General features: G+C 47.9%; 1 protein-coding gene across 2 annotated transcripts in view; it reads left to right on the top strand.

Annotated features, from left to right (window-relative positions):
* FRMD3 (FERM domain containing 3) overlaps positions 1-12,536 on the top strand; it is a gene marked incomplete at its 5' end in the record, with an annotated part of 313,706 nt that overhangs the window by 240,401 nt on the left and 60,769 nt on the right. For both annotated transcript variants that reach the window (XM_082657370.1, XM_082657369.1), the window contains 2 exons: positions 8,309-8,383; positions 8,697-8,765. In XM_082657370.1, the coding sequence (XP_082513496.1) occupies positions 8,309-8,383; positions 8,697-8,765 (144 nt within the window). The remainder of the gene's footprint in view (positions 1-8,308; positions 8,384-8,696; positions 8,766-12,536) is intronic.

Genomic DNA, 12,536 nt, shown 5'->3' with positions numbered 1-12,536 from the left:
GAGCCAAAGGTTTGTGGGTGGAATGCCATCAGAGTCTAGGATTGTAGAAAGTCAGTGCTGGACAGGACTTCAGAAACCATCCATAAGGCTCTCAGCTTTCAAAAGAGGTTAAAGTTTAGGATTTTTCCATGAGTTCTAGCTTCTCCTCTTTGAGACACTTGCTGACTGGAAGAACAGTGGTGATGGATGCAGTCAGGAACCTAGCCAGCCCCGCCTGGAGTATCAGCACCGCTCATCCCTGGAGCTCATCCAGGCGGCTTTTGCTCTATTTCCCGACTCCCTCCCCGCTGAAATACTGTCTTTCTTATTAGACTTACCTGAAAATGCTGAATCTCTGAATGTCCTGGGCTTTGGCTGACAAGGACCATCAAGAGAATGAAGGCTGGAACAGTGTTTTTCAAACCCCTTTTCAGCCACAGAACTCTTTCCCTTAAACAGAAAGTGTAGGCAAAGCCTAATATGTAAAAAAGATAAAAATAGAGAAGCTGTGTTGTTGGTGGGGACCAGAACTGGGACTGGGGACTGGAGACCCTTCACTCATTGCTCACTGCTCCCCAGGAGGTTGGGTGACCAGTTGTGTGAGTTTGCCTGGGACTTTCCCAGGTTTAGAATGAGAGTCTGGTGTCCCAGGAGACCCCTACATCCTGGGCAGATCCTGTCAGGAGCATGAGATGATTCCCAAAATGCTGTGCTTCTTGGAAGGATGATACGTATCAATGAGACCTCAAGGCATCTGTGAGTCCCCTGCAGTGTTTGAGAACTGGTACACAAAGAACACCTGATGGCCTCTGAAAAATCAGCATGTCTAGACCTCTCCATCCACATGAGAGTGTAGAAAAGGAAAGGCAGGAAGTCTGGTGCTCTTAGTCTTTACTTGGAGCCTGCACATTTTTTTTGTTTTTGTTTTTAATCATTTTAAAAATTTAGATAGGGCTTCCCTGGTGGGAAGTGGTTGAGAGTCCGCCTGCCGATGCAGGGGACACGGGTTCGTGCCCCGGTCCGGGAAGATCCCACGTGCCGCGGAGCGGCTGGGCCCTTGAGCCATGGCCGCTGAGCCTGTGCGTCCGGAGCCTGTGCTCCGCAACGGGAGAGGCCACAACAGTGAGAGGCCCACGTACAGCCAAAAAATAAAAATAAATAAAAAATAAAAAAATTTAGATAATGCTCATATACCATAAAATTAACCCTTTAAAGTATGCATTCAGTGGTTTTTAGTATAATTCACAAAGTTATGCATCCATCGCCACTATCTAATTACTTAGGACATTGAGTAGTTGTTTTTTTTTGCACACATATTGTTTTATCACGTGTGAGCAAGTCAGTTGGTATATGGAGTCAAATAAAGGTAAAAACAGAATTGAAAAGAGGGGGAAGAAGGGAAAAAAACCCACAATCGAAGGAATCCGTTTTGGGCATTTTGGGATACACTCATTATCTGGCAGCTAACAAAGTGGTCTGATAATTCTGTCATTGAATGGGCCAACTAGGCGTATCAAAGAAGCCACTTGCAATCATCTGTAGATGCTTCAGAACCCGGGGAGTGTAGCTGTGAGCACAGGTGGCACCCTATAGAGTTGGCCGAGTCCTTGCATCCACACCTCTGCTTTGGTTGGGACAGGCTACCCCATCTCTCCCATTAGGACTTCTAATCACTAATATTTGTACTGATCTGAGTTTTGCCCAAACCTTGTGTTCCTCCACTGTCCTATAACCATCCCTGTTCCTTAGGAAAGAGGAGAGAGATAGCTCGTCCTGACCCAGCTGTGTGACCTTGGACCAGTGGCCGACCTCAGCCTTCTCATATGTAGAATGGAGGGAACTGGGGCTCAGGCATGGTTTGCTTGCATCACTGTGGCCTAGCGTTAAGGACCATGGGCTTTAGAAGCCAAGAGGCTTGGGTTTGAATCTTGACTGTCGCTTACTAGCCGTGTGGCCTGGAACAAAACACTGCACACTTCGAGCCTCATATTTATTTTTCATCTGTAAAATGTGATGGGCAATCCCTGCCCTGCAGTGTTTAGTTCCGCCGGGCACACGGACCATCCATAAGTGGTAGCTGCTGCTATGACTCTGACAACTACCCCCTCCAGTAACAGTGAAAGTCTTCTGAGTGCCAGTTGGTTGCTGAGCCCGGTCACTTCTGAAGGGCTCTGATCCTGTGAAGCTCAGGAGTGGGCTCCTGCTTCCTCTCCTGCTCCGTCCCTTTCCCAGGCAGTGGTGTTGGCCCTGCTTCCAGCTGACCGGCACCGCGCCTTCATGGTTTCGGCTGGCAGAGCAAGGGCCCTGATCTTGTTTCCTGGGTTGGGGGTGGTTTGCCCCCTCCTTTGCACTTCACTTGCCATGACAACAGGGAGGCCCAGTGGCCAAGAATTCCCTAGTGTGCTTTTAACATATGACTATGGTGCTAGTTGTCAGCTGGCCCGGGGCCACTGATCAGGTTTGAAAGCCCTGACTCTGAGATTTGCTGCCTGGGAACGGAGCCCAGAAGCAGAAACTCTGATTCTCCCTCCTGCTCCAACCCCCAGAGGATCCCCAACACAGACTTAGATAGTCACCATCTCAGAGCTTCCTCTGTGCCGTGTGTTTTTAGGTGCTACCACCTAAAATGAGCACTGGAACATGCCATTTCTGGGCGCTGATTCCCTGAAAGCACACTGGATTCTCTGAACGGTTCAGTGGCTCCCTGGTGCTTCCATTTGATGAATCTTTATCTCACACTAGCTTTATGCCATGTCAGCGCTAGGCACTGAGGACACAGTGGAGGCTCAGATGAAACTCTCTGTTCCCAACTTTGTATGGAATTGTGTGCAGGACATAAAGGCAGTCCGTAATAAATTCCTTATCTGGAGTTAGTGTACATTTTGTCAGAGGAACAGTATTATACTTGGTTGCCAAGGACCCAGAGTATCTCCCTAAACGGACACCTCTCACACTTTAGTGAGCACGTGAATTACCCGGAGATGCTATTAGAATGTGGATTCTGGTTCAGTAGGTCTGAGTGGGGCCCAAGAGTCCATATTTCTAATAAGCTCCCCAGTGATGCTGAGCTGCAGGCCCATGGACATTTGAGTAATAAGGTTCTAAACCAGAGGTTCTCAGCCTGACTGCCTGTTAGAATCAGCTGGGGGAGCTTTTAAACAATACCAACGTGGACCCTACCCCTGACCCAATTAAACTAGAATCTGGGTCCTCACAAAACTGTGTACACGAGTGTTCATAGCAGCATTCTTCATAATAGCTAAACCAAATGCCCATCAACTGATAAAAGGATAAAGGAAAGTGGTATATCCATACAATGGACTATTATTCAGCCATAAAAGGAAAGAAGTACCTACTGACTCCTGCTACAACATGGATGAAACTTGAAAACATGATGCTAAAGAGTAGAGGAGATAAGGAGTGGAAGAAGGAAGGGACTGCCAGTGGGTACAGGGGGCTTCCTTTCGGGGTGATGAAAATGTTTTTCTGATGAATTTTTAACTTCATGCATTATACTGAAAACCACTGAAACATAAAATCTAAAAGGGTGAACTTTATGTTATGTGAATTATATTTCAATAAAGCTGTTATTTTAAAAATTCGGAATCTGGGATGAGGGGACTAGATGTTGGTAGTAATACACCTTTCCCAGGAGGTGTGAACCTGCAGCCTAGGGTTCAATGCTCTAATCCAGTGATTCGCAAAGTTAGGGTCCCTGGACCAGCTTCAGCATCCCCTGGGAACTTGTTAGAAAGGCAGATTCTTGGGCTCCAGCCCAGACTTACTGAATCAGAACCTTGTGTTTTCAAAAGCCTGCCAGGTGATCCTGATGCTTTCTGAAGTCTAAGAACCTGCATGGCTAAAGCACTATTTTAAAATACAGACAAGCCTGGGTTTGCAGCCTGGTTCCTCCAGCTTCTATGATGTGACCATTGTTAAGTGACTTCACCCTTCTCTATCTCAATTTCCTCATGTAAAAATGTGGATTGCTTCCTCCTAGGAGAGAGCTGTGAGGATGAAATGAATTAGTGTATTTAAGATGCTTTGGACGGTGAATGGCCCCTAGTAGGGGCTCAATAATAACATATGTTGTTATTGCTCTGATTACTCCAGAAGCTGTAAACCATGGGAAAAAGGGAAGTTGTATTGTTAGTTCTAGAGGCGGCCTTTAGAGCACCACCCAGTGTGCTGACTTCCATCCCCAGCCCCTGTAGTAGCAGGTACCAGAGGAGAGAAGCTAGAGGCAGGGGTGAGTGGAGGCGTGTTCCTGCAGAGCTGTGCTGTGTGTGCATCGGATGATACTGACCCTCAGAGAACACTTTGCCTGTTCCAGGCACTGTCCGCATGTGTGCACACCTCACATATATTACCCCATTTAAAACACACCTTCAACGTCAGGAGTGGGCACAACTCCCTAGCGCCATGGAAGGGTACAGTGGTCTCTGGGTACAGTGGCTTTGTCCTGGCAGTTCTGGGGTGGGAGTGGTGGAGAGCTGTGACAGCAGAAAGGAAAGCAGTGATGAAGCCACCATGTGAATACACAGGTGTTGCCAAGTCATGTGCTGGTCAACTGGGGACTGGATTTCTCTGTGAGGTCAGATGTTTGAGCATAGTCAGTGCTCCTGTGCTGGAAGTTTGATGGGGAGTTGGAGGTGGAAGCGGGGAGAGGGCAGGCCTGGAAGAAGGTCGGAGGAGAGAGAATTGCTGTTTTCACTAGGTTGTGCCTTGATTGCCTTGGTTGGGAGGAAGACTTTTGCTCTGGGCTTGTTGATGGGAGAGCCTGGGAACAGAGAGCTGGAACAGGTCAGCTAGAGCTAGAGTTTAAGGGCTCTTTTATTGGCCTTCAGAGCGTTTGACACGGTTCCCGGGATTGGTCGTGGCTTAGAGGATTGGCTTTGGTAGCTCAATAGTGAGAAGGCAATACAGAGGTCTGGAGAGTGATAATGGGGGTGGGGGAAAGGGAGAGAGGGAGGGAAAGTATTATATAATGAGCAGGTAGTACTCTAGGTGTTTTCAAAGTATTATATAATGAGCAGGTAGTACTCTAGGTGTTTCATTTAATCTCATTTAACTCTCCTCAGAACACTATGAATTAGGTATTATAATATCCTTACCCTTTAAAAAATTTATAGAGAAACTAAGGCTCAGAGAAGCAACATGACTTGACCAAGGTCACAGGATCAAAAGCAGGAAAGAACCTGGCCCCTTGTTTCTTCAGGTAAAATGCCACCTGGGGGTCATTCAAGGAGAATATGGGGACTCAGTTTCTCCAGTGCAAGTAGGCTGCCTTGGAATGACCTTGGAGTGTTTGATAAAAACACAAACTCCCAGACCCCTCTCCAGACCTGCCTTATGAGAATCTGTAGTGATGCAACCTGAGAGCTGGTATTCTTAACCCCTACTCCAGGGGCAGCCGATGCACAGCCAGGTTTGGAAGGACGGCTAGGTGCATGTCCTGTGACCCAGCCGCCTTCCTCTTGCCCCCGTGTATTTCCTTCCATCCTACTCTCTGTTTCTCAATTCCCAGGGGGTTTGTGGGGTTCAAGCTCTCAGAATAAATTCCCCTGTTAAAATTCCATTAAATATCTCAGCCCAAACATTATCGGGCATCTCCCTGGACATTTGGGAGGGTGTGGGTTTGGTGGTAATGCTCTCAGTAGAGTGTCTGTGAGCAAATGAAATCATGCAAATAATCATCAAGGGCACTCAGCTGCCAGGAAGAAGCCAACGCTTTTATCAGTCCTCTCGTCCTGAGCAGACAGCTATTCACTTTCTCTGCACAGCGTGCCTTCTGACCTGTTTTTCTTGAGCCACTCTGGGTTTGTGTGGTTGCGGTGGAGCACTGAGGCCACCCGCCAAGGGGCTGTTCTGGGTGTAAGGAGAAGAGAGTGGCCTCCACACGGGACTTGGAAGGGCAGGAGCTGAGGCTGAACGGGTGAGAGATAGAGCCGCCCACTGCTCTCCAGAAGAGCCCCCCTGTCACCGGAATTGCTTTGCTGTCCACACCCCTTTGAGCTTCTGGCATCTTCCATAAAATGGGCACAGAGTTGAGTCTGAATTTCAAAAACTGTAATTAAGACTCTTCCGGTGTGATGAATTGGGAGATTGGGATTGACATGTATACACTGATGTGTATAAAATGGATGACTAATAAGAAAAAAAATAAGAAAGACAAAAACAAACAAACAAAAAGACTCTTAGTAATCTTTTTAGCAGACTTCCTTGCCCCGAGGATCCTTAGGAACCTGGAACAATAACAGCAAAACAATAAGAAAAGCAGAAGCTGCTTTAGAATGTTTCTCCACCCTCCATCTCTGAGTACGTGGGAGCAACAGCCCTGCTGAGAAGATGGGGAGAGGCATCCGGTGATGGAACATGTGTCAGGCCCATGGCTGTCTAGGGCTAAGGTTGGAGGTGCGGGGAGCAGACAGGCCCAGAGCAGGCACATCCTCAGAGGACGAGGCACAGTGGTCGCTGCCCCACATTAGCCAGGCTTGCTGGGCCATTTTCTCCTCTTCACTGGGTATGGTCTGTAACCTGGCTTTGGCCAGCAGCCTGTCCTAGGTGTCCAGACCCCCTCCGGGGTGTGGATCTCATGTGCTCTGCTTGTCCTTAGGGCTCCCACATTGTCTTCTCTGGGGCCTGCCTTGACAGGAATCCCCTTCCCTGGGCTTGCGCCCTTCTTCCCCTGCCCATCTTGCTCTCTAGATGTATCCTTTGTAGCCAGGGCCCTTCTCTGTGGGTTCAGGCAGTTGGCAAGAGTGTTTCTGTGGCTTTCCATTGTTCTGACGACAAAGACCAAATCTTTAACAAGGTCAAGTCCTGCTACATTAGGGGGGAAAACGTGTGAGCCACTGTGTGTAAAACAACCGTAATAACAATACCGGGAAATGCACGTCAGATCATCTTAGCTCTCCAGTGCTCAGGCTCAGAGCTTTGCCTGCTGGGCTTTCTGCCTAGAACACTGCCACCACCCGCCCTGTTAACACCTTCCCTCCCTGGGTCTCGGCTCAAAGGTCCCTTCCTCAGGGCACCTTCTGTGGCCCCCAGACCAGATTGGCACCGTGTTCACCCCAACACTTTCGTTGCATCTTTTCCTTCAAACGTGCACCACAGCATGTAATTTACATCTGTTCACTAATTTATGGGGGTTTCTAGATGAATATCTAGGCCCTCTGGGCCTTACATTCCACAAATGCCAAGTCTGTGTCTTCCTGAGCTTAGCACAGGAATTAAGTGCTCTGTGCTCAGCTTCTGGGAAGTCCACGTTCTAGATTTTTTTTCAGAGTGTTTTTGTTTTGTTCTTATTTACGGGAAAGGCTCAGAGGTGCTGAATCAGTGCTTGGCTGGGCCTCTGTTCCTTGTGTTTCTTAGTCATCGACCAACACGGGTTCTTTCTCTTTTTGGCCTCGCGGCACAGCATACGGGATCTAGTTCCCTGATCAGGGATCAAACCCACGCCCCCTGCAGTGGAAGCGCGGAGTCTTAACCACTGGACCACCAGGGAAGTCCCAGAGAGGGTTCTTTTAAAGGGCACTAGGTCGTGGTGACTTAACACTTTTTTTGTGTGTGTGGTATGCGGGCCTCTCACTGTTGTGGCCTCTCCCGTTGCGGAGCACAGGCTCCGGACGCGCAGGCTCAGCGGCCATGGCTCACGGGCCCAGCCGCTCCGCGGCATGTGGGATCTTCCCGGACCAGGGCACGAACCCGTGTCCCCTGCATCGGCAGGCGGACTCGCAACCACTGCGCCACCAGGGAAGCCCCTAACCCTTCTTAATACTCAGAAGCCAGTGACCGTTTCCATGGTGACATGGGCCCCTGGTGCCATCTCCTAGAAAATACACAATAGGTGGGTTCTGTGTGACACGGTGAGTGGCCTGCGTCACCAGGAAGCTGTTTTCTGCTGCAGTTGGTACAGGTACAGGCAAGAAGGTCCGTGCAGCAAGGAATTTAACGGTGCCCTGTGACCCAGCCCACCCTCTCCGTATCGCTCAAGCAGAAACTGGGAAAGAATTCCTCTGACCATCAATATTACCTGGTCCTTTTTGCAGGTCGTGACCCAGTAATAGATTACGAGACCAAATGTGTGGGTCATCAGCAGCATATAAAAGAAGGAGAAAAGATCGCATAGAAAAAATCAGATTGCAATACACATGGTGAAAGTAACTTTTCTTTCAGGCGTGTGTGTGTGTGTATGCACGCGCGCTGAGTAATACAGTAAAATGTATTTCTTTCTTGGTGGTCAAAATATCCGATTACCACGCTCTATGGCATGTTCTGCTTGGACTTTCCAGTGTCACTGCCACCTCTCCTCTGCTTTCTCTTACAGGTATGCAAAATCCAGTCAGATCAAGACTGTGTCAAGCAGCAAGATATTTTTTAAAGGAAGCAGATTTCGATATAGGTGGGTACCCATGCTTCCATTTCGATGATGGGGCTGGGTTGGGACAGCCATTTGCGTTGGAATATGGTACTTATAAATCAGTGCACTTTGGCCTGTACCCGTTTGGGTCCTCCCTTTCCACTCCACTCATTTCTTATGCCCACAGGACCCCTTAAACTCTATAGTAATGTTCCCTCGTGGAGGAGGAGAAGGCACGGATTCCTAGAGCTGGGTCAGACCACTGTGAAGTAAAAAAAAAAAAAAAAAGTGTGCGCACCCCTCCCCTTCCACTCTGAGTGTCTGTGCACAGACACTGTGTTTCTGTCTTTTGCAGTGGCAAAGTTGCCAAAGAGGTGGTGGAGGCAAGCTCCAAAATCCAGAGGGAACCTCCAGAGGTGCACAGGTGAGTGGGGTGGTTCCCAGGGCGCCGGGAGATTTCTGGGGTGGACAGAAGGATGTAAAGGCTGCCTTCACCAAATCCACTCTAACAAGAAGGAGAGTAAGGACACCAGCTGCCTGGCCCTGTGCCGTTATCGGGCCCTGATTCCTGGCATGGCACTCTCACCATCCCCCATATCTCACTCAGACAGATTTGGCTGGGCTCCATTCTGAGTTACTTGCTCTGTGTGGAGTCACTGCCCTGATTCAGCCTGCAGGGTCACGGGAACAAGCGGGAAGTGTGTGAGGCACGGGTGGCTGGGTTATCTCCTGGCTGAGTCCATTGTCATGTCCTCTTAGAACTGCTCTCTCTTCCGACCTCTGTTCATCAGACGTGGCCAGTTCCCATTGGCCCAACTCCTTCTAGGCTATGTCACACGAGGGGGTGGGGTACTCATCTCTCATTGGACCCTTTAGTCCCAAAAGCCACTTAGAGGAATGATGAACTTAGTCATTAGTGGGTCAAGGGTACGCTTCTACATTAACACGGCAATGTATGTAATTCTTAGGAATGAAATATTCTCTTGATCATGTTGTACTTCTTACCACCACAGTTTACACAAATCATTGTACATCTTAAACTTCAAACATGCTAAATATCTAAAGCAGAACATTCTTATCTTTATGTTCCCCCTTCTGAAGGCAAGATCATCATAAGATATATTCTTTAGGAAGTTCCCACACAGTGGTGGGCACCGGTCCCTCCTTCCCCATCTTTGAACTTGGAGTCTTCCTATGCTCAGATATGCCCAGTCTCCTCTATCTCCAAGGTGACCCAGTGAACAGGGTACCTCTCACCTTGTCCTTGGGGCTATCAGGCAGGAGGAGGCCTTGGTCTCTCAGAAGTGCAGCTAAACCAGCCAGTGTGGGCATCCAGACAGTGGAGCAGGCCAGCGTGGGCTCCCACACAGGGGAGCAGGACTTCAGTCAGCATGGAATCTTGTGCAGATGTGTACAGAGAATAATTCATCCCTGGCTTTGGGTGCCCCAGTGGAAAACTGTCACGTACAAGTCTGCAAAGCAGTGTCTCCTGCTTTGAGAAGCAGGAGAAAACTGTGGGCAAGGGAATTTGGAGCGCCTTGGCTGGGACACCTTGGTGCAATACCTGTGGAAGTCTTAGAGCTTACTACCTGTTGATGACAATAGTCATTTTTTAATAGTCTTTTTATAACCCCTCCTCTGCCTCAGATTGTGGTTACTCAGTGCAGCAGAAACAAAAAAGAAGAAATAATTGAACATATCATTTAAATGTTTCCAGAATCTTTGGTCTAGAATGACCTCAGGGATGACTCAGTTTAATGATTCTATTTTACAGATAAGGGAAGTTGAGTCTCAGAGAAGTTAAATGATTTATCTGAGGTCATAAATATTTTGGTGGCAGAACTAAGCCTAGAACTGCAGTGTCCTGCTCCTGAGTCCTATATCCTCTTTTCTGTGTTGCATCTGCCACCCTGAAAGCCTCTGCATTCTCCTAGAAGCTGGGGGGCAGACCTACCCCAGGGGCTCAGCTTGGTTTTATTCTTCCTGCTTGAAGCTTGAGTGTTTGATCTTAAAATAAAAAGAAATACTCGATTCTGGGGAGTCCCCTTAATGGCACAAACACAAAGTAGGAAAATGTTTTAAACAATATACTTTCAGGGGGCTTCCCTGGTGGCGCAGTAGTTGAGAGTCCACCTGCCGATGCAGGGGACACGGGTTCGTGCCCCGGTCCGGGAAGATCCCACATGCTGCGGAGCGGCTGGGCGCATGAGCCATGGCCACTGGGCCTGTGTGTCTGGAGCCTGTGCTCGGCAACGGGAGAGGCCACGACAGTGAGAGGCCCGCGTACCGCAAAAAAAACAAAAAAAACCCAATATACTTTCAGAGAGACATATTCCAAATATGCAGAGCTTTCCAAAAGCCCATAGTCACCATCGATGGATGATGGTTAATGAGATCAGAGAAGAATTTTTTAAAATACTTCTCTTTTAAATTTATGTTTGCACAATTTATGGGAACTAAGGCTTCCTAGGTCAAGGCTTCTCAAACTGTAGCTTGAACAGGGATCACCTGGGGATCCTGTTAAAATCAGATTCTGATTCATGAATCTGGCATTTCTAATGCTCTCCCAGATGATGGCCACGTGGCTGGTTCATGGTTTGCACCTTGAATAGCCAGGCTCTAGATAACTGCTGGGGGAGGGGGTGAAGGGAGCAGATTGGCCCTAGTGAAAAGCTTTTTCCTGGAGTGGACTGAACCACCAGAGTGGATGGGAAATGAAGCATCCATCAATTTATAGTTTTTCTTTTCTGGAATTTTCTAAAATCTCCCAGGATATTACTGCAAACAAGGCCCTATAGGCCCATTCGACACCGGTTCACATGTTCTTTCTTGCTCTTCCTCTACCCGGTTTTACCTGTTTGTGAAAGCCTATTGAGTTCACATCCTCTGGATGCCTCTCTGGTCCTCAGTTCTTTGGCAGTATCTCTCAAATCTCTGACATTACAAGGAAGAATTTGTTTAAAGTAATAATACAGAGTAAGCTCTGGGAGGACGAAGCTTGTGCCTATCTTGGTTATCTCCATCTTACCCATCAATTAACACAGTGCTTGGCTATAGTAGGAGGTCAGTAGATATTTGCTGAATGGATGTATGCACTAGGAGTGTGAGATGACAGCTTCACATCTGTAATTTTCTGAGACTTGAGATCTGTCCGTGGTGCTGCCCTGGGGACCTCGCCCTCCCAAGAGGCAGCACTGTGGTCAGAGCCACAGTGACGTGTGTCACTTTCAGTAGCAACTTCTTGTTCCTTCCCAGTAGCTGGTTGCATGGTAGGAAATGTTTCTCTTACACAATTATCATATTTTCGAATTGTTTTGACTTCTTTGATGTGGCTCAAAAGTGAGAGTATAGTAATGAGCTCTCTTTATCTGGCAGTGCTCAGAGAGGCCTGCTAGTCTAGAATGGTGATGGTAAGACTTCAGTTATCTCTCCTCTCACTTGAGATTCTCCTCGTCAAAGGATAGCCAGTTCATGGACTCCTACTCCTGCTGAGATGTGTGTGACACAGAGAAACACACACAGACTAAGAACACTGTCTTGGGGTTTTTCTTTTTTTTTCAAAAAGAGAAGAAGCTCACTCTCGTGTTAGCTCATTGAACTTTGCTGATGACAGGATCCCCAAGTGGAACCCTATCGGCTGGCTACTTGGTGAGAATCACCTGCCCATTCCAAGGCCCAGTGAGGCAGAGGGCTGTAGCTCTGAGAGTTCAGGGTCGGCTCTTTAAGCCTCCTGGGCATAGAGCCACCACCAAGGGATACCCAGAAACAGCACTTGTACCTGAAATGAGCACCCATCTAGGAGTCATGAATGGGTCTAATCTTGGCTGTGTTGCTATGTCTTGTGTAAGTCACTTAACTTGTCGGATCATCAGTCTGTTCATCTATAAAAGGAGATTCTTATATCTTTCCCCGACTTCTAGGTTTTGTTATGGCCATTAAGATAAAGGGTATTAAAATTATAAAGTACCATAAAAATGTGAGGTGATGATATTATTATTATTATCTCTCATCCCAAAATGGGAAGCTAGAACCTGACAGACACGTTCACACTGAAGTCTCTTCAGATGGAGTTTTTTACTCACAGGCCAGCAGCACTTCCTTTCATTCCAAGGAGTGGTTGCAGTAACTCCACTAGCCTCGTATTTGTTGCTCGATTTTATGCCACCATTTCTTGAAGCCAGTCTTAGAATTGAAG

The sequence above is a fragment of the Grampus griseus genome (assembly GCF_964374135.1).
Source record: "Grampus griseus genome assembly, chromosome: 6".
In the NCBI taxonomy this organism is placed as follows: domain Eukaryota; kingdom Metazoa; phylum Chordata; class Mammalia; order Artiodactyla; family Delphinidae; genus Grampus; species Grampus griseus.
This window is presented reverse-complemented; position numbering and strand designations above follow the sequence as displayed.